Source organism: Lonchura striata, chromosome 12 (assembly GCF_046129695.1).
Source record: "Lonchura striata isolate bLonStr1 chromosome 12, bLonStr1.mat, whole genome shotgun sequence".
Classification (NCBI taxonomy): domain Eukaryota; kingdom Metazoa; phylum Chordata; class Aves; order Passeriformes; family Estrildidae; genus Lonchura; species Lonchura striata.
Genome location: NC_134614.1, coordinates 17,178,578 through 17,204,404, shown reverse-complemented (window position 1 = coordinate 17,204,404; position 25,827 = coordinate 17,178,578). Strand labels below are relative to the sequence as shown.

General features: G+C 47.1%; 2 protein-coding genes across 5 annotated transcripts; one reads left to right on the top strand and one right to left on the bottom strand.

Moving 5' to 3' along the window:
* The first annotated feature begins 1,433 nt into the window (after positions 1–1,433).
* On the top strand, positions 1,434–4,529 carry FEZF2 (FEZ family zinc finger 2). The gene is made up of 5 exons (XM_021537226.3): positions 1,434–1,867; positions 2,223–3,064; positions 3,157–3,291; positions 3,383–3,515; positions 3,942–4,529. The coding sequence occupies exons 2-5, from the start codon at positions 2,279–2,281 to the stop codon at positions 4,196–4,198; spliced, it is 1,311 nt and encodes a 436-aa protein (XP_021392901.1). The 5' UTR covers positions 1,434–1,867; positions 2,223–2,278; the 3' UTR covers positions 4,199–4,529.
* Positions 4,530–11,103: 6,574 nt separating this feature from the next.
* CEP15 (centrosomal protein 15) lies at positions 11,104–25,347 on the bottom strand. 4 transcript variants are annotated; one of them, XM_077786147.1, is made up of 5 exons: positions 25,246–25,347; positions 23,863–23,943; positions 23,021–23,144; positions 18,279–18,353; positions 11,104–15,738 (listed from the first exon to the last, which is right to left on the bottom strand). In XM_077786147.1, exons 2-5 carry the CDS (start codon positions 23,913–23,915, stop codon positions 15,595–15,597), a joined length of 396 nt encoding a protein of 131 aa, XP_077642273.1. In that variant the 5' UTR covers positions 23,916–23,943; positions 25,246–25,347; the 3' UTR covers positions 11,104–15,594. The 4 variants fall into 4 exon arrangements, with proteins under 4 accessions (XP_077642273.1, XP_031361858.2, XP_077642275.1 ...); XM_031505998.2 differs by lacking the exon at positions 25,246–25,347 and adding an exon at positions 24,859–25,086; XM_077786149.1 differs by lacking the exon at positions 25,246–25,347 and adding an exon at positions 24,881–25,086.
* Between the last annotated feature and the right edge of the window lie 480 nt (positions 25,348–25,827).

The window sequence follows — 25,827 nt, the reverse complement described above, 5'->3', positions numbered from 1 at the left end:
GCGGGCACCGCGGCTCAAGCGCGTCGTGCCTCCCCGGGGCTCAGCCGGGCTCTCCCGCAGCACAGACACCGGGCACGGCTTCTGTGGCTCTCCGCGGTCCCGTCCCAGCCTCTCCCACGGAAGCGGGACGGTTCCGCCGCTCCCTTGCCCGCTGACCCGTCCGATGCGGGCGGGCAGGGCTGGGCGGACGCCAGCACCTGATGCTCCAGCCGGGGTGTCCCCCCGGGGTGGGCGCTCCCCTCTGCCCGCAGGCAGCCCGGGACGGCCGCCGCTTTTAAAGTTTGTTTCTGGAGCGTGTTGTGGTTCGCAGGTGAAAAAGTCTGTCTGCAAACAGCCGCCGGCGAGCTGTCCCGCCGGGGAGAGGAGGCGCGGCTTTGTCAGCGCCGCACAAAACCCCCGAATTCCTCTAAACTTTCTTAGACGCGCGAGGGAGGGGGAAAAATATATATATATAGGGGCCTTTTCATTGCTTGCTTTACCTCTGGCCAGGCTCAATCTAAACCCTTCGCTCCCCCCCCCCTCTCCCCCGGATAATCCTCCCCTTTATTTTAGAAACACACAAAACCAGGTTCCACGCAGCGCTATAGTGGCTACAAGTGAAAGAGAATTGAGCGCCCTGAATCGCCGGGGGAAAATTGGTTCGGCTGAATAGCCCCGGCGAGGGACGGGGCGGCTAATCAGAGCCCGGGGGTGCTGCCCTGCAGCCGGGCCCCCCCAGACAGGTGTACGCGGGACTCTCTCAATTACCGCGTCCTCGCATCTGAGGTTTCTGCAAATCCTCCCCTCCCGCATCACGGTGTTTTAATTAGAGAGAGGAAGGAAAGAAACCCCGGCATCCAGGCGCTATAATGTAGCCTCGCCTATCTGGGGGGGCGGGGGGGAAAGGGGGAAGAAGAAAGTGCTGGGGGAAGTGGGGGGGGGGGGGGGGGGGCAAGACAAGGGCTACAAGGGCAAGGGGGAGTCGCCGAGTGCCCCCCGGGGCAGCGGATACCTTTAGGGGGTGACAACTTGCAGAACTTCCCTTCGCTGAGCACGGGTCTTTTTTATTATTATTTTTAATTTTTTTTTTTTTTTTCAGAAGCGAAAGCAAGTCCTGGACACGACTCCCTCCGCATTTATTTAAGGCTAATCACCAGTTACCCTGAGAGGGGAGAGGGCTAGAATTAAACTTAGTTTAATTAACATTAATACACTGTCCTAATTAATGGGTTGGCTATTAATTTATACATGCTGGAGAGGCTCGCAGATAAGTGACAATTTATTAATTATCTTCCAGCTCGGTTGCAACGGAGCTGATTGCAGATGGGTTGCCAAAATAACTCGAGCATGGTTGCGTGGTAGTTGCTTTAGAAAAAAAAAATCATTCTCCCCCTTCTTAAAAAAAAAAAAAAAAAAGGAAGAAGAAGAAAAAAAAATCCTCACGCTCATTCGGAGTGGCTCTTCTAACCCCAGCAAGAACTGGAGCACTCTTTTCCACCCAACTTGTGAATCGCACTTGCCTTCTAATTTGCCACATGCAAAACGATTCCTCTGCTTTGCAAGTTGCTTTTTAAGAAGGGAGAGAGAGAGGAAAAACCCAGCTCGCACACGAGCGATTTGTGCGTCTTAAACTGGAAGGAAATTGTGCGTGGAGAGGGGGGGCTCGTCTTCCTCTCTCTGCCCCAACCCACCGCGCTCCAGCCCGGCGCCTCGGCTTGGGGAAGATCCATGGTGGCATCCCCATGTCATTCTGCTCAAAGTGACTTCATATGATGTCAGCTTTAAATGTTCGAGACCGTGATCTGACGCTCGGGAAGATGTTTGCTATCAAAATGTGACTGTGGCCACGCTGCGCTGCTTGGATGAGTCTCGCCGGAGCTGGGCAAAGGTAAGTGGTCCCAAGGCGAGCCCCGCCGCCCCTCGCCGTGCCCCCCGCCCCTGCTCCCGCATTTCCCGGACCGTGGCCATCGGTGGGGCTCGGCTGGGTGGCATTGGGCTGGGGAAGGGTTTTCTTTTTCTTTCCTTTTTTTTTTTTTTTTTTCCCTAAATACTAACAAGGTCTAGCTTGCATGTTACTTTAGCGTGTTCCGCTTAATGAGCAGTAATCTGGTACCCTACGTGCCATTGTTCTTGAATATGTTCATTTGAATGTAAATAGGGAGGGGGTGCCGGTGGGGGGTGGGGTGGGGGGAGAACAAGGTGCTTATTAAATTGATTTGTCTCCTGGCTTTTCTGGAATGCAGAGCCGAGCGCGGGAGCGAGTCGCTGCTCACACCAAGTTCCCGCACGGCGGAGCGACATGGCGAGCCCGGGGTCGCTGGAGACGGTCATGCCTTCCTCCTGCCCCCGGCACGACGGCAGAGCCGCCACCGCTAACCCCTCCAAGACCCTGGCCTTCTCCATCGAAAGGATCATGGCAAAGACGTCGGAGCCCAAGCCGGCCTTCGAGGAGCGGCACGGCGGGCCGGGGCCGGAGCCAGGCAAGAAGCCGCTGAGCCTGTGCTCGCCCCTGCCCTGCGTGATCCCCATCCCGCCTCTGGGCTACGAGCTGCCTTCCAAGACTCTCAACTACTCGGAGCTGTGGAAGAGCAGCCTGCGGGGCGGTGCGGGGCTCTGCAAAGCCAACTGCGGCGTTTGCTGCAAGGCAGAGCTCGCCCTGGGCCAGCCCAGCGGCCGGCTCATCAAGCCGCAGGTCATCCACCAGGCAGGGGCCGTTCCGGCTGCCCCCCGCTCCCTCTACTACTTCAACTACCTGGACGCCGCGTACCACCCGGCCGACCTCCTGCACGGACAGCTCTTCCCGGCCGGCCTGCTGGGCGCCCCGTCGCCGGGGGGGCTCTCGGCCCACCAGAAGCTTTTCCTGCTGGAGAACGCCAAGCTGGCAGGGCTGGCGGCCGAGAAGCTGCCGCCGCCGCCTCCCTTCGCCCACAAGGAGCGGCTGCCGGGACACCTGGACCAGGTGATGAAGGAGGCGGCGGCGGCGGAGCGCGGCGGCCCCCCCAAGGGCCACGCCAAGATGGGGGGCGGCGGCGGCGGGGCGGCGGAGGGCAAGCCCAAAAACTTTACCTGCGAGGTCTGCGGCAAGGTAAGGGGGGCGCCGGCATCGGGTGGGGGAACCGTGGGCGGCGGCGGCGGCGGGGCCGTGCCTGACCTCGCCTTCCCGGCGCTTCCCCGCAGGTGTTCAACGCGCACTACAACCTCACCCGCCACATGCCGGTGCACACGGGGGCCCGGCCTTTCGTCTGCAAGGTCTGCGGGAAGGGCTTCCGCCAGGCCAGCACCCTGTGCCGGCACAAAATCATCCACACCCAGGTAGGTGGGGGGCGGCCGGGTGGCGGGAGGCGGCGGCCGCCCCTGCTCTCCGCGCAGCCCCCACTGACGGGCCTCTCGCACCCCGGTGCAGGAGAAACCCCACAAGTGCAACCAGTGCGGAAAGGCGTTCAACAGGAGCTCCACGCTCAACACCCACATCCGCATCCACGCCGGCTACAAGCCCTTCGTCTGCGAGTTCTGCGGCAAGGGCTTCCACCAGAAAGGTGAGCTGAGCCGGGACGCGTCGGGGCCCTCGTCCATCATTAGCGAGGATTAAACGCGGCGAGCCCTGCCCGGCTGCGGAAAGCGAGGGGCGCGGGCAGATCCGCCGCCGCTCCCAATTACTTTCCCTCTAAGCTGGGCCGCATCGCCGGGCAGTGCTGACGGTTCCCCCTAAATGCTTCTTAAATGAAAGGTGCCGGGCCTTGGTCCTAATCCAGAGCCCTCCGTTTGCCGCGGGTCAGCGGGTTGACCCTGCCTCTCATTTGTGCCGTGCCAGTTGCGCGCTGCTCCGCGCTGACGAGGACCGAGTTTGACAAGTGGGACGGGGGTGCGGGTGGAGACACTTCCTTATGCCCCCCTTACCTGTGCACCGTGCGGCCGGGGCACCCTCGGGTAACTCCCTTTTCCATCTTCTTCCTCTTTCGCAGGCAACTACAAGAACCACAAGCTGACCCACAGCGGAGAGAAGCAGTACAAGTGCACCATTTGCAACAAAGCCTTCCACCAGATCTATAACTTGACTTTCCACATGCACACCCACAATGACAAGAAGCCCTTTACGTGTGTCACTTGCGGGAAAGGATTTTGCAGAAACTTTGATTTAAAGAAGCACGTCCGAAAGTTGCACGACAGCGTCTCCAGCGCTCCTCCGCCGCGGGACCCTGGGCGCAGCGGGCAGAGCTAAGGGCCCGGCGCGCCGCCACACTCGGACCTGCTCAACCAGGCCAGCACTATTTATCCAAACCAGCCTTCGCTTCTCTGTCCTTTTTCCAGCGAGCTCAGCCGCCGGTAGCAAGCGACCCCGAGCCGCAGTTGTATATAAGAGGAATCTTATTTAATGGCGCGTTGTGCCGCCGGAGCGGGCCAGGACGGGCCGGGCTGGCCGCCCCCCGCCCGGCGCCAGGACAGCGCTCTTTATACGTGTCTGTAAATCTCCATTTTAAATGTACGCTCGAATAAGTGAGGAATATATCTATATCTATATCTATCACGGGACAATAAACCGGCCCTTCGCAGGTGTCTCATTTCCCACCTGGGCCCCGGCCCGAGCGGGGACCGGGCTGCACGGCGCCATCCCCCCGTGCGAGCTGAGCGCGGCTTGCGGGAGCCGGGCCCTGCCGCTCCAGGGCCCGCTGAGCGCCGTGAGCATCAGAGGAGCAAAACCGGGGCGGGAGGGAGCCGGGCGGCTTCAGAGGGCTGCTGCCACCCTCCGGAACGGGGTCAGAGCCCTGGCAGGACCCCCGGCGGGGCTGCGCGGCCCCGACCGGCAGCGCGAAGGGCGGCTCGGAGTTTCCCAGCGCCGCTTTTCGGGGTCGGTTCATTACGGCGTGTTTAAACCGCTCCTGAATGACTATCTTTCCTTGCATGCAGATAAAATGATCTCACGCTTGCTTTCCGAGTAATGACCCAAATTAAGAGAGAAAACACAGACCCTTCAAACCGCATTACATTAATCTAATCACTCCCAGCAGGCCTCAGAAACTCTTTGTGATCAGAATATGGATAATCAAGCACTTGGATTACACTAAATATTCCCTTCTCATCTCCCCCCCTCCCTCACTTTTAATACGCAAGTGTCTATTCCGGCCACGTCGTTAGGAACAATATTATTCTAGCGGAGAAAGGAGATTGAGGAGGCCGGGCGTGTGCGTGCTGCTCGGGCCGGGCTTGCCAATGAAGAGGGGAACGAGAGAGGCACCGAAATGCCTGGGGACGGCGTAATGGGGAGCTCACCTTTCTCCGCTTAATTGAGTGGTTAAATAGAGGGAGGCGAGGACGAGCACAGCTCGCCGCCGAGCGCAGGAACGGGAGTCAACCCCTCGCTCCGGGTTTCTGGATTCATTATTAGGCTGCGATGTTCTCCAAGGAGCGGGCTGGGGGCTGGGGCCGGGGCTCCGGGCCCCGCGCTCCTGCTGTAGAGACGGGGCGATTTTAGAGTTTCTCGGGGTTTGCATTTTCCAGTGTGTGAAACAGCGTTTTGACTGTTTGAGGAGCGAAAAAGAATGTCCAGTGATCCGGGCAGCGGGCAAGGATCGCGACCAAATTTACTAAAAAAAAAAAAACCAAAACCAAAAAAAAAAAAAAAAAAAAAAAAAAACCAAAAACAACAAACAAACCTGGGAGAGTTTTAGGTTAAAAGGAAAAAATTTCAAAGGAAAAAAAAAAATGCAAACCCCGACACCGATAAGTCACGGCTCCGGAAACCCTGCCAGGGGAAGACGGTCCCGTGAAGGGGCTGCGGCAAGTGAAGGGGCTGCGGCTCAACCCCCGGCAGGCGGGAGCCGAGCCTGGCGACAGACGGGGCGGGACAACCCACGGGCCGGGGACAGCGGGAGGGACCCCCTCTCTCCGTGAGGACACTGTGTCGGGGGAGGCCATGGCAGGACGAGGTCCCGGAGGACGGGAACGGGCTGTGCGCATCCCGAGGGGTGTCTCCCGCTGCCAGGTCCGGGGGAAGCACCGCTTCCTCCGCACCTCGGGCGCCGGGAAGAGGTCTGGGCTGCCAGCCGGGAGCCGAAAGCGGGAGCCAGGCGCGGCTGCGGGCACCACAGACAGCGCGCAGGCTGCTTCCTCAGCTCTCCTGATGGGCGAGAGCAGTGCGAAACCCACTCCCAAGAAGGGAATTAAGGCAGCGCGTTCTTATCGCATTTTTTATAAAAAGCGGCGTTGTTTACAGAGCCGTCTGGGCAGAGGGCGGCATCCCCGTCACGGCTAAGGGCATCTTGGGGGCACCCTGAAGTGCCGTGTCCGCCGCCGCTGGTGGGCTTGGTCCCCTGGCCCTTGCTGGGGGGCGGTGGGCAGCCCTCCCCGGACCGGCTGTCGCTCCGGCTTCCCCCGATCTCGGACGTACCGGGAAGGGGCCGCGGCACCGCGCTCGCCACCGGCCGGCCCCGGACCCCCCCCGGCTCTCGCCCGGATCCCGGCACACACAAGCCGCAGATCGCGGGGGAGGGGCGGCTCTGTCAGACACACACACGCCAGAGACTCCAATTATCTTCTCCCTCACAAGATGTTTCTGCTGTCCACGACTGCTCACACTTCGGCACTCTTGCCAGCAAGCCTCAATAACACAAAACCCGCACAAAAACCCCTTTCCCGGCGCCGCAGCCGCGCACACAACAGATTGAGCGGTGCCGGTGCCTCGGGGGGAGGGTTAGAGGTGCCTCTGCGCAGAGAGCGACGTGCCAGCGCCTCCGTGCTTCCCCCTCGGCCCGCCCGGCCCGGCCCGGCCCGGCCCGGCGCTTCCCCGGGACCGGGCGGCTCCCAGGTGCGTCCCGGCACCGCGCCGGGCACCGGGAAGCGACCAACCTACAGGCAGCTGCGTTGCCCTTTTCCCTGCACTCCGCTCTCCAAACGTCTGAGCAACCAGTTTGCTGCTAGAAACATGTTAATTGCCAACGGAGCTCATTAAGGCATGCACATGCAAAACACAGCGAGGGAGATTAAATGGACAAAAGCGCAATAATGAACTGTCAAAAATCGGACCCATCTACACGACCAGGAGCACTCAAGAATGAGGCATTTAGAGGCAACAAAGGATTGTCTGGGACAGGAAGAAAGGACGACCTAGACTTTTGTTTAGTCAACACAATTGATTACAAATGAGAGATTAACAGGATAGCTTCAGAGTTTTTTTGAAGGAGGCAGAAGAGAAAAGTCCAATTAAGTGCACCGAATGTTAACTACATTGATTTCCACGGCCAGCGCTGGAGAAATTCTCATTAAACCATCCCTGGCGATCCCTTTTGGAAAGTAATTTGTCTCCCTGATGGAGCAGAGAAAGGGAGCCATGTAAAGAGAAAGAAGCGCTAGTTCTTGGCACAATGAGCTTAGGAGACACACTGGAAAGAGCCAAAGGGGGAGTTAATGAGCATCTGACAAGCCGCTTGGACCCGGGCCTGGAGAGCAGCGATGAAAAGATGGAATTGGCCAACAACTATTCTTTATATCAAACATAAAAAGGCCAATCTGAAACAGCGCTGCTCAAAGCTGGTGGGGAAGAAAAGAAAGGCCCCCAGTGAGGGGTGGAGTGGAGGGCTCAACTGCCCCATTGGGACGGGAGAAGAAATGCACTGGCATGTCCCTCTCGGAGCGAGCGGAGCTGCTGGCGCCCGGCACTACCCCCGGGCGGGCACGGCAGAGGGGTCCCGGCAGCCCCGGCCCGGAGGCGCTTGCACAGACCCCAGTCGCCCCAGAGCAGCCGAACTGGGTACAGTTTTAAGAAGTTATCCCGCGGAGGGAGCTCGCCGGTCAGCCCAAATCACGGCGGCCCGGCTCTCCCCGAATCCCGCCTTCCTCCTCCCCGGGGCTGCATTAGCCCGACCCCTCCCGCTGCCCCGGCTGCGGCCCCCCCCGGGACCGGGCACCGCGGAGCGCAGCGCAAGGCAACGCGCGTCGTGTAGACACGGCTCGCTCGGAGGCTCTTAAATCAGATTAGAGCTCGTTAATAACAATTTTGGCTTAAGTCTGTATTGACTTAGGTTTAGGAATGGCTTAGTACTTTCGCTTAAGTCAACACCAGGGCTAAATTGACGCATGCCTTTCCCGAACCGCTGTGTCCCCCGGGACGCCCAGGTGCCCGTAGGACTTGTCCTTCTGCCGCTTTAAGCCGTTTTACGGAAGTATTTGCATGATTTTTAAGTAAGCCTGCTGTGCCTCGACTGTGCCAGCTCGCCCCTGCGTGCCGTCCACAAGGGTCCCCTCCAGGGATGGGTTTCATGGGCCTCACCCTCCTAGGGTTGCGATCAGGGCACTTCTGCTCTTTCAGGCTCTAGCGGGCAGCCCTTGCGCTCCTTCCCCAGCCCTCATGGTGTGGCTCCTGCCCACTCCCCCAACACCCCCTCAGGTCCCCTCTAACCCCTTCAGATTTATACCCTGGATACCCCCAGAGAGCCGGGGCTGCACTGCCATCCACAGGCGAGCTCTGTGGAGAGACTCGGGGTCTAAGAGGCAGCGCCCCGGCACCTGAGGGAAAAGACGGCACGGCGGGTCCCGGGGAGGCATTCCCTCCAGCCGGGACCGACAGCGGCCACAGCGAGGGCTACAGGCTACCTGCCCAGCTACTTTAGACCCATTGAGAACCACATGCAGGTGGGATTGCAAGGGACAGGTAGACCCTGGGGCTGTGCAGGCCGAGGGGGCCACCAGCAGCGAAAGGCATCCAGCCACCCCTTGGACTGCGATCCTGGAGCAGTTACCGCGGTCATCCCATGGCCTTCCTCTCCTGAGGGCTCCTGCACTCAAGCCCTCACACCACGGCCAGCTTTGCTCTAACCAGTCACCCTCACACTTCCCCCTTCTGCCTTCCTCCCCACCTTCTCAGCATCCCTGTCACAGGTACGGTGCTGTGCCGGCCAACACCGTCACCAAGGGACCTTAGAGAAGACTCATAAGGGGGAGGGGGAAATGCTCTTACCAGCTGGTTTCTACCACACATCCTGATTCTCCAGGTGACGCTGTCCCAGCTTTTAACCCCACTCCTAGCGTATTCTTATTGCTAACCCTGCCTATTTGTATTTATCCCACTGATTTACTGCAATTGCTTAATTGATTGAATTATGGGCAACACGTGCCCTCAATTAAAAATTAAAAAAAAAAAAAAAAAAAAAGGAAAAGGGTACATTTAGATTTCTGTGCTCTCTGTTTCACGGGCCGCTTCTCCTCGTAAGGTGTTGCAGCTGCAGCTGGGCCATGTGGCTCAGCCCTCAGGGAGCCTCGGGCGTGCTCTCCACGGAGTACAAGTGGCCGTTCAGTGCGGGTGCTTCAAGTCACCAGTGAGCTTAAACTCTGCTTCAAAGTGACTCCGGTAAGAGCGCGTTTAGTCACCGAAGCACTTTTTTGTCCCCAATGGGGACAAAATGCTGCCAAGACACAGACCACGGAAAAAGTCCGCTTGCAGAATTCTGGGTATATAAACCCGAAACAACACAAAACTTGACTTCTACAAATATTTGATCTTTGCTGTCTTTTGCGTTGGCAGAAGAAGCAGGCTCACGACAAACTTAAAAGAGATCTGATCCGGGAGCAGAAGTACTCCCAGCCCATGGGACAAGGAGTGGTCACCTCGCTGGACCCACTTCTTTCCCGGCTCCTCACGGAGCCTCTCGGAGCATCCCCGGCCCCCTCCGGGCCGCCCCAGCCCGCGGGCAAAGCGCACAAACGGGGCCACAGCAGTGCTGGGGGGCAGTGGCAGCCCCCGTCCCAGCCCGCGGGGCTGCTCTGCCAGCGGCGGCCGGGAGCCCAAACACAACGGGGATGGGCGCTTTGAACCACCTGGGAGACCGAGGCCACGGGAGCCAGGTATTTTCCCACATCAGCGCCACTGCAATGGACACGATTGTCCTGTGAAGGGCTCAGGCGTTTAAACGGCAGAGAGCACCTGAGACCTCCTGCAGCCGCCTTCCCGAGGTCCCGTTAACTGTCTGATACTCCTTCTACTGTCTTCTCACTGCTGCCGGTTGCCAAGATATTTCACATAAATAGAAGCTTTCTGATTTATTATCAGCCTCTCCCTTCTGATTCATTATGTTAATGAATTGAGATATTACCAACACTGGATTATCGTATCTATCAATGAATCCAGCAAAAGAAAGCTAATTATAGAGGAAAGAGCCAGGTGTACCCGGAAACTTAATACAAAGAAACGTCCGAGAAATAGAGCAAAGTGGCCGCAGTAGTTTAAGCACCCTTTAAACACAGATTCCAGCTCTCTGGGGACCGCGGCACTTTGGGTCACATAGACAAGCCTTTTTCCTAAGGATTTTCGGATACGTTTTTTACCCTTAACATTATTATTACGAGCGTTTCCAAGGAATCAAGCCCACTGCCCAGAGCTTTCCGAGGAATCTCGGCGCCGTTGAGTGAGGGAGGACACACAACGCGCTTCCCGCTCCCTCTCCCAGCGCACCGCTCCCGGCGACGCGCGGTCCCCGCGCCCCGATCACGCCCGAGCGGCACCCGTCTGTCCTCCCCCGCGCCGCAGCGGGCTCATTTCACACCGGGCGCCGGCCGAGAAACGCCGTTTGGTTTGTCGGGGTTTTCTTCGTCCCCTCCCTTCTCCCTTTCCCACAGGCGCTTGGCTCGGCGTTTCCCCGGCTCGAAGCAGCGCTGCCCCTCGGGCAGAGCCCGCTCCGGTGGGGCGCGGGGCGAGCGCGGCCGCGGAGCGCAGCGCGCAGGTTCGCCGGCGCTGAACAAAGCTGCCGGCATGTGCTTCACTTTGAACACATTATCCTCCGGAAGCTTTTATTGAGCAACAGTCAGAGCTCCGTGAATGAAGCTATTGGAACACATACGAACTAAATGGGTAAAGAAAGGCAAGTCTGGTTACCAAAATTACATTTCTCATTTCCCATTCACCACAGTGAGGCAGGTACTTATTTACTGCGGCTTCAAGCTACCGTAATTAGTAAAGGAGACTGTAATTTACCTAAAGGAAGGCAATTTTTCCCTTTTATTAATTTACAATAGATTTGTAAAATAATCTTACAGCAGCTGGTTCTGCTTGAATCTGTTTCAAAAGTGTGATGTAAATACTGTCTCACACTATTTTGTTGCTTATTAGGGCTTTCTGGTAGGTGATACGACTGAGAGTGAGGGGAAAGAACACCACACATTTATTTTTAAGATTATCATCACAGCGATAAAACTTACGGGAAGAAGTGAGCATACTTTCTATCCGTATGCGTTAAAAACACACGTATTCAAAGTAAGTCAAATGCAAAAGCTACAACTGGAAGGGTACAAACACAGCGGGTACAGCTTAGCGCATTTTCAAGAGCTGTTTTAACTGTGTTTAAAAGGAGTAGCAAATTCCCAAATTAAATCACCCTATTTATAGCAAAGACAAAGAGTTTCACACAGCAGGAGGATGTACTAAAGAACCATTTTCCCCCACCTGTTTCCTTAGCAAGGGTTTAAGTATCTATATCTACATCTTTCTAGTAATCACATATCTGAAGTAATTTAGCTCACACATTATGAAATAATAGGTAGAGTGAAATAATCTATCTGGGATATCCGGGATTCATTACATTTGGATTTTTTATCAGTAAACTTCTGAGATTTTAATCTTCACTGAGCAGATTAATATTTCATATCAGAGTCAGAGGAAAACAAACACCACACCTAAGCAAAGTATTTATCACTGGCCTACTCACTGTTCACACTTGGCTGCAGCAGGCAACAACTTACATCCAACTCATCCATGGAATGCAACACTGATCAAAGCTTTATTTCAACTATAACACAGTATATCCATGGATTATAATCCTTGAGCAAACAGAATATCACAGTAATGAAGACCTTAGCATTACAAATATGTTAAAACAGCTTGCATTTGGGGTGATATTTAAGGTCAAGTTGTATCTGAACACAAGTATTAAAATATTATGAAAATTACCATTATGGAGTAAATAATGTTTTCTTTCAGATATAACCTCTAAAAGTACATTCCATTTTAAATTTGGTTTTCTTATTTTTCACTACCAGCAAGCTCAAACTGAGCATCTACATCCCCAACCTGCTCTATGTGTGAATGAAAAAGACAGAAATTAAGAACTATAGGCTCAGCTTAAAAATTAGCTCCCAACTTCTATGAAAATATGACCCTGAATAAATACAATCAAGAGGATACCATAGTGTCAGATATGCATCTAAACCAACTTACTATTTCAGCTGTACTCTCAAATTAAATTAATAGGCTTGTGAAAGATTCTGCAGAGTAAGAAATTTCTTATGCTAGGGAAAAGTAACATGCCTTGCCTTCTGCTCCTGCCCCCACAGCCAGAATAACTGAGAAAGCAAAAAGCTTGGGAATGTGATGGTAGAGGTGACAAGATGGGTGAACAGGCTGTGCTCCTGGGTTAGTATTGGGGTTACTCATCAGTGCATTAACCTAGAAAAGTATCATTAATTATTTCTTCTTGCAAGATACTACAAGATTAATTTACAAACAGGAAAATCTTTGGGTTTTCTCACTGCTCTTTACTCAATTGCTGCCCCCCACCTATCAGAAAAGCACAATAAACAACAGGCCTCTAGGACCACCACATCTTATATATACATATATTGTAACACAAAAGAGCAAGCAGCAAGTCAAGCCTACAGAGTAACAAGTTTTCTCTTCCTTTTTTTTTTGTTTGTTTGGGTTTTTTTTGGGGGTGTGGTGAGTTTGCTTTTTTGAGAAAAAAATTTACCCAGGATGAGTAGGAAATTACAGAAGATATATATGATGTAATTTCTATATTTTATATTTTATATATATATAAAAGCTTGGGATAAGATGGGGTATAACTACATAGAATCACTAAGTTTCAAGTGACTGCCTTGACTTGGTAAAGAATACCCATTCAAGACATCATAAGAGACCAATATTAAATCATATCAGTACAAATCACTTAGGAGGATTCTTAAATTTTTTAAAAGCACAACAAAATTTAACATTTGCTTTCTCAAATCTGTATCTATAAAAAGGCAAGTATCAAGCTAGCCCAGCCACGGTAAATGACACTCAACAAATCTAAGTAAAACAGGAGATACCATATAATTATGGTCCCTTGCCACTGCATGCCCCAACTCAGCAGACACTTGCTCCTACCCCTATTACTGTGCTATTTCACTGTTATAGGCAATTGCATTTATTTGTTCAAACCACAGGCCAATATGAAGGCCCTTGTCTCTGAGAAGGGTCACCTACACAGATTCCTGCTTTAAATGGTTCTCTTAATTTAGTTTTTCTTTTCCAGGACATGTTCCTACATAGTTTTCCTTGAACTTGTTGTCCTATTGCTTCTAAAGTGATGCTACAGGAAATAAAATTAAATTGCTTCTTTGAAGAGAATTTCATTTTACTCTCATGCACGCTGTGTGAGCACCTAACTGCAGCACAGTAACTACTCTAATCCTGCTTGCAGGTGCCTTTCATGCACATTGCCAAATTCTCACCCAAGGAGCTGTCATGCACTCAATGTCCACACCCCCAGATCTCCTTCCAGGGGAAATCACCAGGGCAAGGAGAGCCTGAGCATGTGCACTGTGTCCCAGGGGTTAGACAGAGGTGGGAGAGATAAAGACTCAGATTATTTGCACGTATAAAGTACTTAGGGGCACAGATTTTTGTTGAAGTGATTTCCCTTCGGACACAAAGAACAGGATAGGTCCTCTTTGTTAGTAACTAACTGCTCATCCATTCCTTCCTTCTGAGTATCATGTAGTTTTCACTTCTTGTGTGCTCAACCAGTTCCAATTATTTGCTTTATAAATGTGAGCTCTACTACTGTAAGATCCATACATATTCCCACTACATCAGATTGAGAATCACATTGTGAGTTTACAGAAGAAAATATTACCAAGTTGTCTTTGTGACAGAACACTGAGTAGGTATAAAATTGCAATGGTCTCTATGCCAAGTTTTTTTTAAGCTCTCAGCTTGTAAGATGAAAGCCTAATTTGATATTTTTGTAGTTATATAACAGTTCTAATATTTTGTGACATTTTGTATTGTGACACTATAGATGAAATTGTCATCGGACTGACACCCTTTACTGTTTATTCCTTAATTACAACTGTTAACAACACTGCAGAGAAGCGTGCTAATCTGCCATCACATATTATGAAAACAACGTTATTGTTACAAACACCAACACCCACTCAACAGGATAATTCTAAGATGGCAGTTTCTGTAAAAAGTTATCAGTTTAATGGACACTTCAATAGAAAAAGTTTAAAATGAACTCCTAATATTCCTGTGGAAAATATACAACAATTTTATATTGCACCTAAAGTTTTGATTTTATTGTGTCAGTGATTCTTCATGATGCATAGGGATATAATGTTTTTTGAATAGTGGAATCTCCATATAGTATGAAGATGCATAGCTCAGATAACTAGTAGACTAGTAATATTTGCAATAATTACATTTTCATATCCTCAGACACTGGAAGAGGCATTTTTTTTCCCCCACTACTTCCAGATTGAGGATGGAATGATGTTGTTGCAAGAGATTAGATTTTAACAGTATAGTGATTCAAGTCCAGGTTCTTAACAATAAAATAAATATTTTCTTGGCTTCTTTTGCTCAGGAAAGATAATCTTCCTGCAGGCCATGTCACACACCAGAAAGGATCTTCCACTAAACTGACACTTTAAGAAGTTCTGTACCAGTGAATTTTTCATACCAAGTTAGTTCAGTACAATTAAAACTCACTGATACTGCACCTCTGTAGGAGGAACCTGGGAAGCTGTTCAATGGCTGAAAATTAAAATATTTTATCATCAACTTCTGTATATACTTTGTTCTTGGACAGCCACTGCCAGTTACCTCTCAGTTTGCTTCTTTCAAACTTTTCATGCCTCAGAAAAAGTTCTCACTTGTAGATTATATCAGCAGAAAGAAAACAATTAAGAGCAGCCTAAGAGTAGCAAAAAGCCCTAGAGATTTGTTTGCCCACCTGTTAGACAACAAATACAATGTAGGCAGAAGGAGGTTGGGAAAAGCTGACTGGAGTGAGGTGTATGAGTGATGAAAGTGGCAATGACAAAAAAAACAGGGAAAACTAGATGCAGAAATTCAAGTTTGTTCCTTCTACAACCGCTCTCGTGAAGGTTTTTGCACAGATTCCTGGTGCTAAACCAAGGCTACTCTGATGCACAGTCTGCCTTTTCTGCTAACAGTAAAGTCTTCCTTTCTGCCTCATCCACGAGCAGGCATGCAGCACAGATGACTGAAGTGAAGAAAGATAATGCAAGAATCTGTCTTTACTTATCGCACTTATATGTAGAAGCAGAGGATTAAAAATAACATAAAAATTCTTCTCATACTGAAAACCCAATTGCCTCGGTGGAAATCTGTACACCAATGTTTCTCATTCTTGATCCTAAAAGTCCATTTGAGGATTGCTTCTCTAGTACAGAATAAAAATAAGGAATTGTACACAATGCAACAATGGAATGAAATTATCCTATATAATTATTTTAATTTAAATTATTTACATTTCAGTTTAATGGCATGATATTCTGTTGCCCAATCTGGATGATCTTCTCTGCTTATGTGCTAAATTACAAAACAGAATGAAACTAAAATGTTTATTTTTGTGAATCTTCTTCAGGGTAGTTTATGCTCTGCTTTGTAGCTTTCATTTTCTTAAAGCCAATAGGAACTTCTGCTCTTCCTAAAAGAAAGTCTTCCCACTTGGGAAGAGATTCTTTTATTGATGCCCAATAGAGAGTCTGAGAAAGATATAAGAAAAAATAAACTTAATTTCAAAATTTGTGTCAGCCAGTTTAAAACAATATAGAAATGCAATGCATTATTAAATCTTACTTTAAGTGTAAAGCAATTCAGAAAAGAACAACATACTTAACATATGAAATTTTAATCTCTTGTATGATACAAAATATCAGCTTGGAAATATTTCATTCTGCAGGACAAACTGTGAAGTGACTGAATGTGCCCTCTTGTGGTAAGCAACACATCAGTTTAGACCTTACAGTACCTTTAATAAACTATTTTCCATGATTATATACTTTTCCAAAAGCAGCTTATATATTTAAGTACATATGTTACTGCAATTTCATTTTGCAGTGGAAAAAATGTTAGAAATGAAGGCTGCCCCTTTACCAATGTAAATTGATTATTCTAGAAAAGTTTACAGTATTATACAGAACTATAGTTCAAAATATTTGAGTAAAATTTTAGACTTGATAGTTCACTGATGAAGCAATCATATCTGGTATTTGCATCACAAATTAAGATAATTATAAAAAGGTGATGCATATTTAGCAAGTGGTCTAGGAGAATCACTGTGGATCATCTAACCCTTCCTCTTGCTTCACACTGTGCCTCTGAGTAATAAATATATTATTTATCTGTGTTATTAAGTATTCATCCTTTTTGTGTTGGTATCCTAAGGATAACTGTTGTTTGTAGGATTTTCAGGAAAATTTTAAGCGCCAGGTATCATTTTTCCCCCACAAAATAACATGATCTAAGAACTGTGCTAAGATAGCACTTTAATCCATCCACATATGTAAGTACTTATTGCCATTGATGTCCATTCAGAAAATCGTAATTTTGCAGTAGAAAACAGTTATGATGCATATGTAGTGACCATTTTTTCTTTACTTAAGTATATAATGAAGGAGAAGTGCAGCATAAAACTGAAGATCTCCCTGCACAGTATTAGATTCCTGGCTAATCATTTTGATCCTTACATGTAACTCAGATATAACTATGGCTCTTGCAGGTTTACAAAAATATTTTCTTCAACAGATTTACTCAAAGAATCTTTTTTGACAAGCATATGTGCTGTCACACAAAACTACTCCGACTCAGCAAGCTGGGGATCCATTATAGCCATAACTTTCAGAGTATATTAATACAGACACATATATGGCTGAGTGAAATATGCTCAGAAGTGTTTTGGAACAAAGCATGCACAAGGATTTTGTACCATGAAAGAAAGTTTTCTTTTTCCACTATTTATAGCACTCTTCTCTAGAAGCATAAAAAAAAAAGAAGCTGAAATAGGATCTTCTCCTTCAAATAGTAACTCTGTTCTCTCCAAAATTTCACCACTGCTGCAGAGTGCAGACATTCTGCAGCCACGAGCAAAGGCTCTGCAGCCTCCAATTTGTGCTGACTTTGCTTGATGAGCAGCTTCACACCTACCATTGACTAACTGACCCAAACAACTCGAGAGGTGTCTCTAAAGTCACTGAAGAGTCTAAAACTACTTCTGAACACAGTCAAGACAGGTTTAATGTTTAATATTAGTAGGTTGGCATCTTCCTTAGCATCATTCAAAATGTACAAGTATTCAGGAAAGGATGTACCCTTTTGCCTAAAAATGTCTAAAAATAATACAAAAGCCACAGAAGGGGCATACCCAGTGTACACCTTGTCACAGCCACGGTAGGCTATTTACAAAATGCACTGACAGATGAAAACTTTGAACAGTAACCAGAACAAGAAGTGATGCCTCTCCTTTAAGTAATAGCCTAAGCATGCCAACACTTGCCCAGCAGGTGTGAAGCTGAGGTACAATACACCTCTCTTCACAGCTGACAGTGCTGAAACCTGGCCCCTCGCCCTGCTCTGACAGAGCCCCGGCACTCAAACCAGCACGGGACACTCTGCTCCTGTGCCTTTGGGAACCAAGCCACACACAGCACACAACACAAACACAAACCACTGGGGCAAGAAACAGATGGGAATCTGCTCAAAATTTTTATCTTGAAGTAATGCTTTAGGGACTGCAGGCTGAGAAGAAAAAAAAACCCAAGTGTTCCTGCTGCAGTACTTTTCATAAGCTTCCATACAACTCTAAAATAATTGATGTGAAATTTTCTCTGTTCATGCTGATAAACTGCTGACCCTGAAATGTAAAGATGACAATCTGTGGTAAACTGAGAACAGGATGACCATATAAAATAATCCAAATAGCTCTGATATAGTAAACACAGTAATCGTCTAATATTCACAATATTCACAATATTGATTCTCTATATTTGACTTCATTTTTAAATAGAAATTTGTATAGGCTGCTAAAGGCTGCTAAATATTTCCACCAGAATGCTCCAGAATCTAGGGACCTTGTCCCAGAATTTAGGTTCAGCTTGCTACACAGTGCACAGGCCTTTGGCTATACCAGTCACTGGATTTTAAAATCAATTATTTTCACTTTAAGAACATGCTTCAGGGAAAAAAAAAGAAAAATATTTGGTAAACAGCAAATGAAAACAAATGAAAAGAGAGTTCTAGGACTTACTTCTAACTTAACAGTATCGGAGTGTGGAAGTAAATATGTTCTTTCTTGCAGCCTTTTTTCTGCTGCTTCTATATCCTAAAACACAAGCAAAGTAAATTTTAATAACAAGCACTGGGAATTTTAAAAGACCAATACACATATAAAGACATTTGAATTAACTAAATAAACTCATTACAGCTAAACAGCAATCAAAAATGAACACTGAAGTTCAAATATTTGTTTAGTCACTCTGAAATACAACTTGTACTACTTAGACTAATCCCCTACAGCTGCTAAATGTGTTTGCTGCACCTTTTTCATACAAGAATACATTTTACAACCAAGTAAGACTTTTGCTGTAAACACTGCTATTCTCTCTGGACACCAGGGTAAATAGTTAAATTCTGTTTTATAAAACTTAAGGAAATAGAGGGGAACAGAAAATCTTTCTCTGTGCTGCATAAGACTAAAGTATGTATTCTAGCTACTGTAACTGTAAAGTAACTAGGCAAATTATGTGCAAGATCTTTACATCTCAAGACAAAGATGACTTGCTAATATGCATGCATAACATGTGCACATAAATGTAGAACTGCAGCAAGCTGTTCACCAGACAAGCTTGGATGACAATGCACCTCACATAGTTTTCTTAAAAAAAAAAAAAAAATCAGTATTTGGGTTTCTGCTTGTCCAGTGGATGTGTGCTGGATTCACAGAGGCCCAAATAAATCTTTCAAAAAAGAAACAACCAAAAAAATCAACAGCATCAAACAAATCCAAAGCATGCCCCCAAACTAACCACCCTCCCCCTTTAAAGTTCTGACCTGTTCTTGTGGGCTTAGTTCCATACCCAAACATTGAAGAGATTGAGTGGTGGGCAGATGAAGAGAGACAGAAAGGGACGTGGGAGTGGGGTGTGAAGAAGCCAAAGCTGAACAGAGTGGAGGGGGAAAGAAAGTATAGCAGATGGCAGAGTTGGGAGCAGAGAGCGGGTGTGAAGAGTACAACAGAAAAACTAAATGAGAGAGGAAATTCCCCAAAGGGACTTCCCAAATATTCACCACCACTGCTGCTGAAAAGAAGAGTGAGATTCTGGAGGAGCACATCCACAAGAGAGACCAAACACGATTACTCGTATTGAATAATAGCCAGTCTGAATACATCAATAAGTAAACAGTGTTCAACTCAAGTTTAGTTCAGCAGAGTATGATTAATAAGAGCAAAAAAACAGCTGAAGTTTAACTTAGTGACACATAGATTGTTCAATTTAGTGTTCATCTTATTTTATTTCATTAATTCCTTTTACAATATTCTCTTGTACAAAATTATAAAGCTAATCCAAGTAAAATTGTTCCTCCCCTTTCTACAGCAAAGTCCATACCACTGTAGGGAGCTAAAAGATGTCTGAGAAAGAGTAAACTAATTCTCAGATTATCCAAATTCTCAGAAGCAGCAAATGGCTTCCCCTTCTCAGGTAGGAAAACACTAATGGGATAAACATATAGAGGAAATAGGAAAAAGGACATAGGCCATTTGAAATCACAATGTCAAAGTAACAGAGGTCAACACAAATTTAAGTGACTTAAGCAAGCAATTTCTCTGATGCACATACTTAGAACAGACACACACAAACAGCACCAAATGAAGCTTGTATCAGAATGGCTCAGGCCAAGTCTGGAGAAGTTTTCCCCACAACAAACCATACTCAATAAATGATCATTCAGTAATGTTCACCAGATATTCTTCCATTGCATTTTCCTCCTTTCTGATTCCTTCTTCCTAATTACTGTAGGAGTTTTAAGAGGAAGGAAGAAGAATATCAATCATTATTTCTTTATAGACTCAGTCAAGTAACTGGAATGTTTATGGTGCTAGGAAATGAATGTCTTTCAGGCAAGAAAGGAGAGAGCAGTTGTGCATATATGTTTAGTAGAGAAGGTCACTTTGGCATAGCCTAGATATTGGACGTGTCTTTTCATTGCCCACTCCAGTTTGTGTTGTGCAGTCTATTGTCATTCAGAATACTGATTTAATGACAGACAGTGAAAGAAATTTTTGCTGGAAGGTGTAGTATGCTTTAGAAAATAACTGGAACTACTAAAAGATTAGATGGCACTTCTTGTGTGTCTGCACAACTGGTAAGATTTGTAGGAAAAATAAATCCCTGTCATCAATATAAAAATAAGTACATCAGCAGTATAAACTTATTTGGAAAAAAACCAGCTAATCTAATATGTCACAGTACTGAAAAAAAGAGAGCATCTTACAGTGCTTCCCCTAAAACCACAAGGACTGGAACAAAAACAATTCAAGACCCTTCCCCAGAGGTAAAATGGAATGCATGACACATGCATTGCTTTTAGGGGACCAAATTCAGCTGTCACTTATATTGATATCAGTCTGGCACAATCACACTTAAATAATTCTGGAATTGCATGCCCGGGAAGGAAAGCAAATTTGTTCTAAATTACCTTTCCAGTACTAATTACTATATAGCATACTCTTTCTTTTCTATTTCATGTTACAAGCTGTTGCACAGTAATACATATTTCTAAACACAAGAAATATCACTGAGAAACAAATGTCATAAATTAGATTACAAATACTAGTCTAATTTCTGCTTTTATTACGACAACATTATATAAGCACCAAATGATACAGATTTCCCTAATCTGCAGTCTCCCTCTAAAGACATTGAGGAAAATACTCTGATAATTATGCTAAAATGCTGAACAAATGCTTATAATGTCAAAATTTCAATTAAAAAAAAAAAGGTTAGTTCCTTGCTTCCTACTGATTAGAATTTAAATTAATTTTGAAATCTTTCCTGTGCATAAATTCCATCTAGCACAGAGAAAGAAAAATGGCTTTTGCTATGATCTATTACTGAAAACAACTGATTTTGCTTACACGCGGAAAACCAGAAATGCAAATAAAAAAATAACACTTCGTCATGTCCATGTATTTTTGAGTAGGCCAAATCAACAACTCTCCACATGGTAACTGTGAAATGTACAGTGCCTGGTATCAGGAACAATATTCTGAAGCTGGCACATTAATCAGTCTTGTTTTCAAGCTTCTCATATATTATGCTGCATAGATTTTTTTTTTTCCTGTTTTCTTCTGTTATCAAAAAGCATCTGCAGGAGTGCATGCTTGTTAAAACTAGGGTAAAATTAATAGATTTAAATTGATTTATGCTATTTTATCCTGCAACAGAATTTGTTTTGATACATATGTTTTTGCTTTTTTTCTGTACAAACACCAACATTTTTGACACTTGAAAGGAACAATTTTGAGGATGTGACAGAAGATAGCAAATATCTGTTTAACTGCAGAAATATTTACACTCTGTATATGTCTGAGCTATTGTTACCATTTCCACTACAATACAGGATGGAGAAATATACTCTGCATTTATTGCATTTGCCTGTATACATAAACTGAGAATGCATTCATAAATACAAATAATTTATAAAACCCTAAATTCACGAATTAAAAATCTAACCTAAAATGTCTGTGCAAAGTAGGAGTCATAATGGCTGAAATTACTAAATCAACAGAGCAGGAACTATGGAAAAAATAACCAAACCATCCATTTATCCTCAGCCTCTCAGTGAAGCACCTACACTTACTATACCAAATAAAGAGGGGCTTGATTGCCTCTGTTCAGAATGTACCAGTTCACCAGCCCAAGCTCAAAAATCTTTGTCACAGAATGGTTAAGAAGGCATTCCTGGCTAACTGTTCTTCTTGTCTTCCCCTCTCTAAATAATCCTCCCATTTAAATACAAATTCTAATGCAATAGAATTATACCCACCCAAAACGTGAACATTTTAAATCTGAACCAGGCTCTGCCAAAGAAATTCTGGTGACACCAATTAATCTTGTAATTTTCTGGAGTAAAATTTACTTTTTCAATAAACACAATATATGCATTATGGACCCTTAATAAGTATAAGCTTAAAGAAAACCCACAGGGGGTTCAGTTTTCTGCTGCCTCCTGGAAAAGCAACACACATTTTTCAAATGCATCATGTCAGTGGTCAAGTGTATCTCTTCAAACTCAGATGCCCGAGCTAGGGCTTCCAGAGGAGCTTTTCAGTAATCCAGTCTCTGTCATCAAACTTAGATCTTTTTAATTGCCTAGGAAACAAATCTTACCTGACTATTACAACAGGTATGCAGAACAGCTATGAACATTATTAATGGTGTCACCCCTACGAAGGGATGGAAACACCAAACACTGATTTTACAGACTTGCAAATAAAATGCTTGAAGTCACTCTACACCTCTTTAGAGGAAAATATTAAACTGAGAACCTCTTCGACAACTTATCACAACCACAGGAGAACAGTTCCTACCCTTGGCCCAAAGCACTGTAGCCTGGTCAGCTCATTTCCAAACATACCCTCAGCGTAGAGGGGCTGTGAGTCCTGACAGACCCCTAAGTTCTCTGAGGCAGACATGTACGAGCATGTGTTACATCACTACTTGTGCTTAAAAAAATAAAAATACATAGTAGCAGCTGCCACCACGAGGCTTTTGTAAGAAGGGCACAGGAAATAGGTAGTGATGCCATCGGATAATAAAAACTTGTCATTTAATACTTTTTGGTCAAGTTCCAGAAGAGGGAACCATATAGAAGAGAATTCCAATGACAACTATAGAGCAAACACTTCTCTTTTTTTTTTTTTTTTAATTATCTAGGCTACATAACCGTGACATTTTGATGCGGTTCCTGGTAGTTGCAGAAACTTACATTTAAAAGTGCTGCATTCCTTTTATGAGCTGCATCAGCTGCTTGAGTTTGCCATGTCTTTTTAGTCTTTTTGTCTCTTAGATAAGTCTCCATCTGCTGTAGCAGCTCTGATCTCTGAGACAGTCTACAAAGGAAAACATTTTGCTAAGTGGGTAGAACATTTTGCTCAGGAGCTAGAAAATAACCTTTTTACCTTACCCAGTTTTCTCAAAACTATGGGGCTAATTAAGCCGGCTGCAGGGTGGGTGTGCTGGGGGAGGGAAAAGGTACAGGCAGGCATCACCTGCTGTGCTTGTACCGAGCTATAACACTGCAAACAGCACTCCTCAGTTGCTGAGGTGCTGAGAAACACTGAATCTCCCAGAAGAAGGAAAGACAGGGTGGGTTAGGGTGACTTGATCAGTACTACATTTGCTCACTGGCACGTACTAGTTGTTACAAGAAAAGCAAATTTTCCTCAATCACTGCTGTATTTGCCTCACAATTTGAGTTTACAGGGCAACAAAGAAGCAACTCTATAATTGAGGCATTGAGTGAGAGAATCCAATTACCTTCCCCAAATAGGAATTTAGCAGCGACAGGTTGACAAGGGAGATCTCAAACCAGTACCACCATTGGAAGTCAAAAACCTCATCAACCTAAATACCCTAAACGGCAGGCAAGGATGCTAATTCCCATGGTTCCTGAAGGAAGAGTGCCACCTCCTGGAACTCCAGCCCCTTGCTGAAGCACCACTGCACTGTGCAGAGCTCAGATTCACTAGCTCTGAGGGTCGTGGGCAGGGAGGGAGAATATCACAAGACCCAACACAAACTGCTGCGAGGCAGAGCACAACTACTCACATCTCCTCATGTCTTCTAGCAAGGTGAACCTCCTGAGCCAAACAGGATGACATCTTCAGTTGTTTGCCCCAGTTTTGTACTCTATAAAAGGAAAGCCAAGTGGAATTAAAATTTTCTAAAGATGTACATTAATGTACACTTTCCAGTATTAAACAATTCTGGTTAAAAAGCTGCACACATTATATCCACATGTCAGCTATCAACACAAACCCTGCCACAATGTATTGCTACAATTTGCTTTCATTACATTCACACTACTCATGTTCACAATATGTTTTAGGGAAATGCTACTGTATTCTAATAATTTACAAAAACCAAGGTTTTTTTCAGTTTCAGATTCAGCACTAAGTGTTCTTGAGTTTCAGATGCATATAACCACACACATACTTTGTGCTTAAATAAATTGTCTTTTACTGTTTACATTACTGATTTCTGGCTTTTATCACGTTACGCTCAACAGAATTATACTTGTAAACTACTTCTCATAGATACAGGGACCTGTTCATAGGAAACTTTGTTTAAATTGTTTAGAACTTAATGGATTTTTTCCTGAGCTATTAAGGAGATACAAATAAAGATCCTACAGCACTTTTCAGAAGACCGAAAATGTTTTGGCTATTTTTTTTCACCTCAGAGGTGACTACATTTTTACTTTGAGTAAAATTAAATTAACTTGTCACGTGTTGATAATGTAAAAGGGTGGGAGAGCTGATCAAGATAACATTAGTTAAGGCCTCTTCACTATCACGTGTCACACCTAACTCTGAAAACAGCGATTTACATGTGGCCTCTGCTAACGCTGGGGCGCATCTTCTGGGGATGTATGTTTTATCACGCTCTGAAAACACCTCTGTCCGCCTGGCCTGCTGCTAATGCTCCACCTTGTTTAACACGGAGCACATCCACTCAGCGCTCCTTCCTTCGTGCTCTTTGCGACAGGCCAAGCCAGAGCATCCCGCCGCCCGTACCGCCTGCTTTAGGGTGCCTATAGCTTACAACAGGAGCGATAATTCCGCACCAGCCTGAGCATCCTCCGCCCGCTGCACCGTGGGGCAACCGCTGCCCTGGGCAGCTGCCAAGGCCTGGGGCAGCCCGGAATGAAGCTCCGCGGGCAGACCCCGCACCTCCAGCGGCCTCAGGGAAGCCGCTCGGGCCGAGCTCGGCACCTCCACCCCTCACCCGCGGCCAGCCCGCCTCAGGCCGCGGCCCTCACGGGGCGGGAGCGCCCGGCCGCAGCGGGGCCGGCACCGCCTGCGCCCTACCACTGGGGAAAGAGGGGGGAAGGATGGATTTACGATCTCGCTGAAAGGTGCCATCCCGTATAATTACGGGAGAATAAGTCAGGAAATAAAAGTAAAATACCAAATACACTAGCTAGTTTACCTTTAGCCTCGCCGGCTTCGAAAAGCAAAGCAACCAACCGCAATGATCTCCGGGACGTCTTAACACCCCCCGCCCTCGCTGCCATGGAGACGGCCGGAAAGGTGGAGCCGAGCCGTGGTTTCGGTGGGCGGGATCAGGCGGGGGCGGGAACGGATTCCGCGTCTGGGATTGGAGGAGCGAGAGGGCGCGGGGCCAATCAGGGCGCGGGGCGGGAGCGCGGGGAGAGGCGACGGGGGTCCCCTCACAGAGCCGGGGTTCCCTCACGGAGCTCGGATCCCCCTCACGGAGCTCGGATCCCCCTCACGGAGCCGGCGGCTCGGGGCTCCCGCTGGGATTTGCGTTTAAAGCAGTTGTTCCTCCCTCTGTGCAAGGCACAGCCTTCCACGTCCGACCCGGGAGAGCACCCGGCAGCGCCAGCCCGGTTCTCCACGCGGTTTCCAAACCTCCTGGTGTGATCCTGCCCGTGTGTCACACCTTAGTTCCTCCCCGGCCTCAAAGCTGGAGCGTGGCTGAGGCGAGTCTAGTCCTTTACAGGCAATTTACATCAAAATAGACTCCGAACAAAAAAACACAATTAATCCG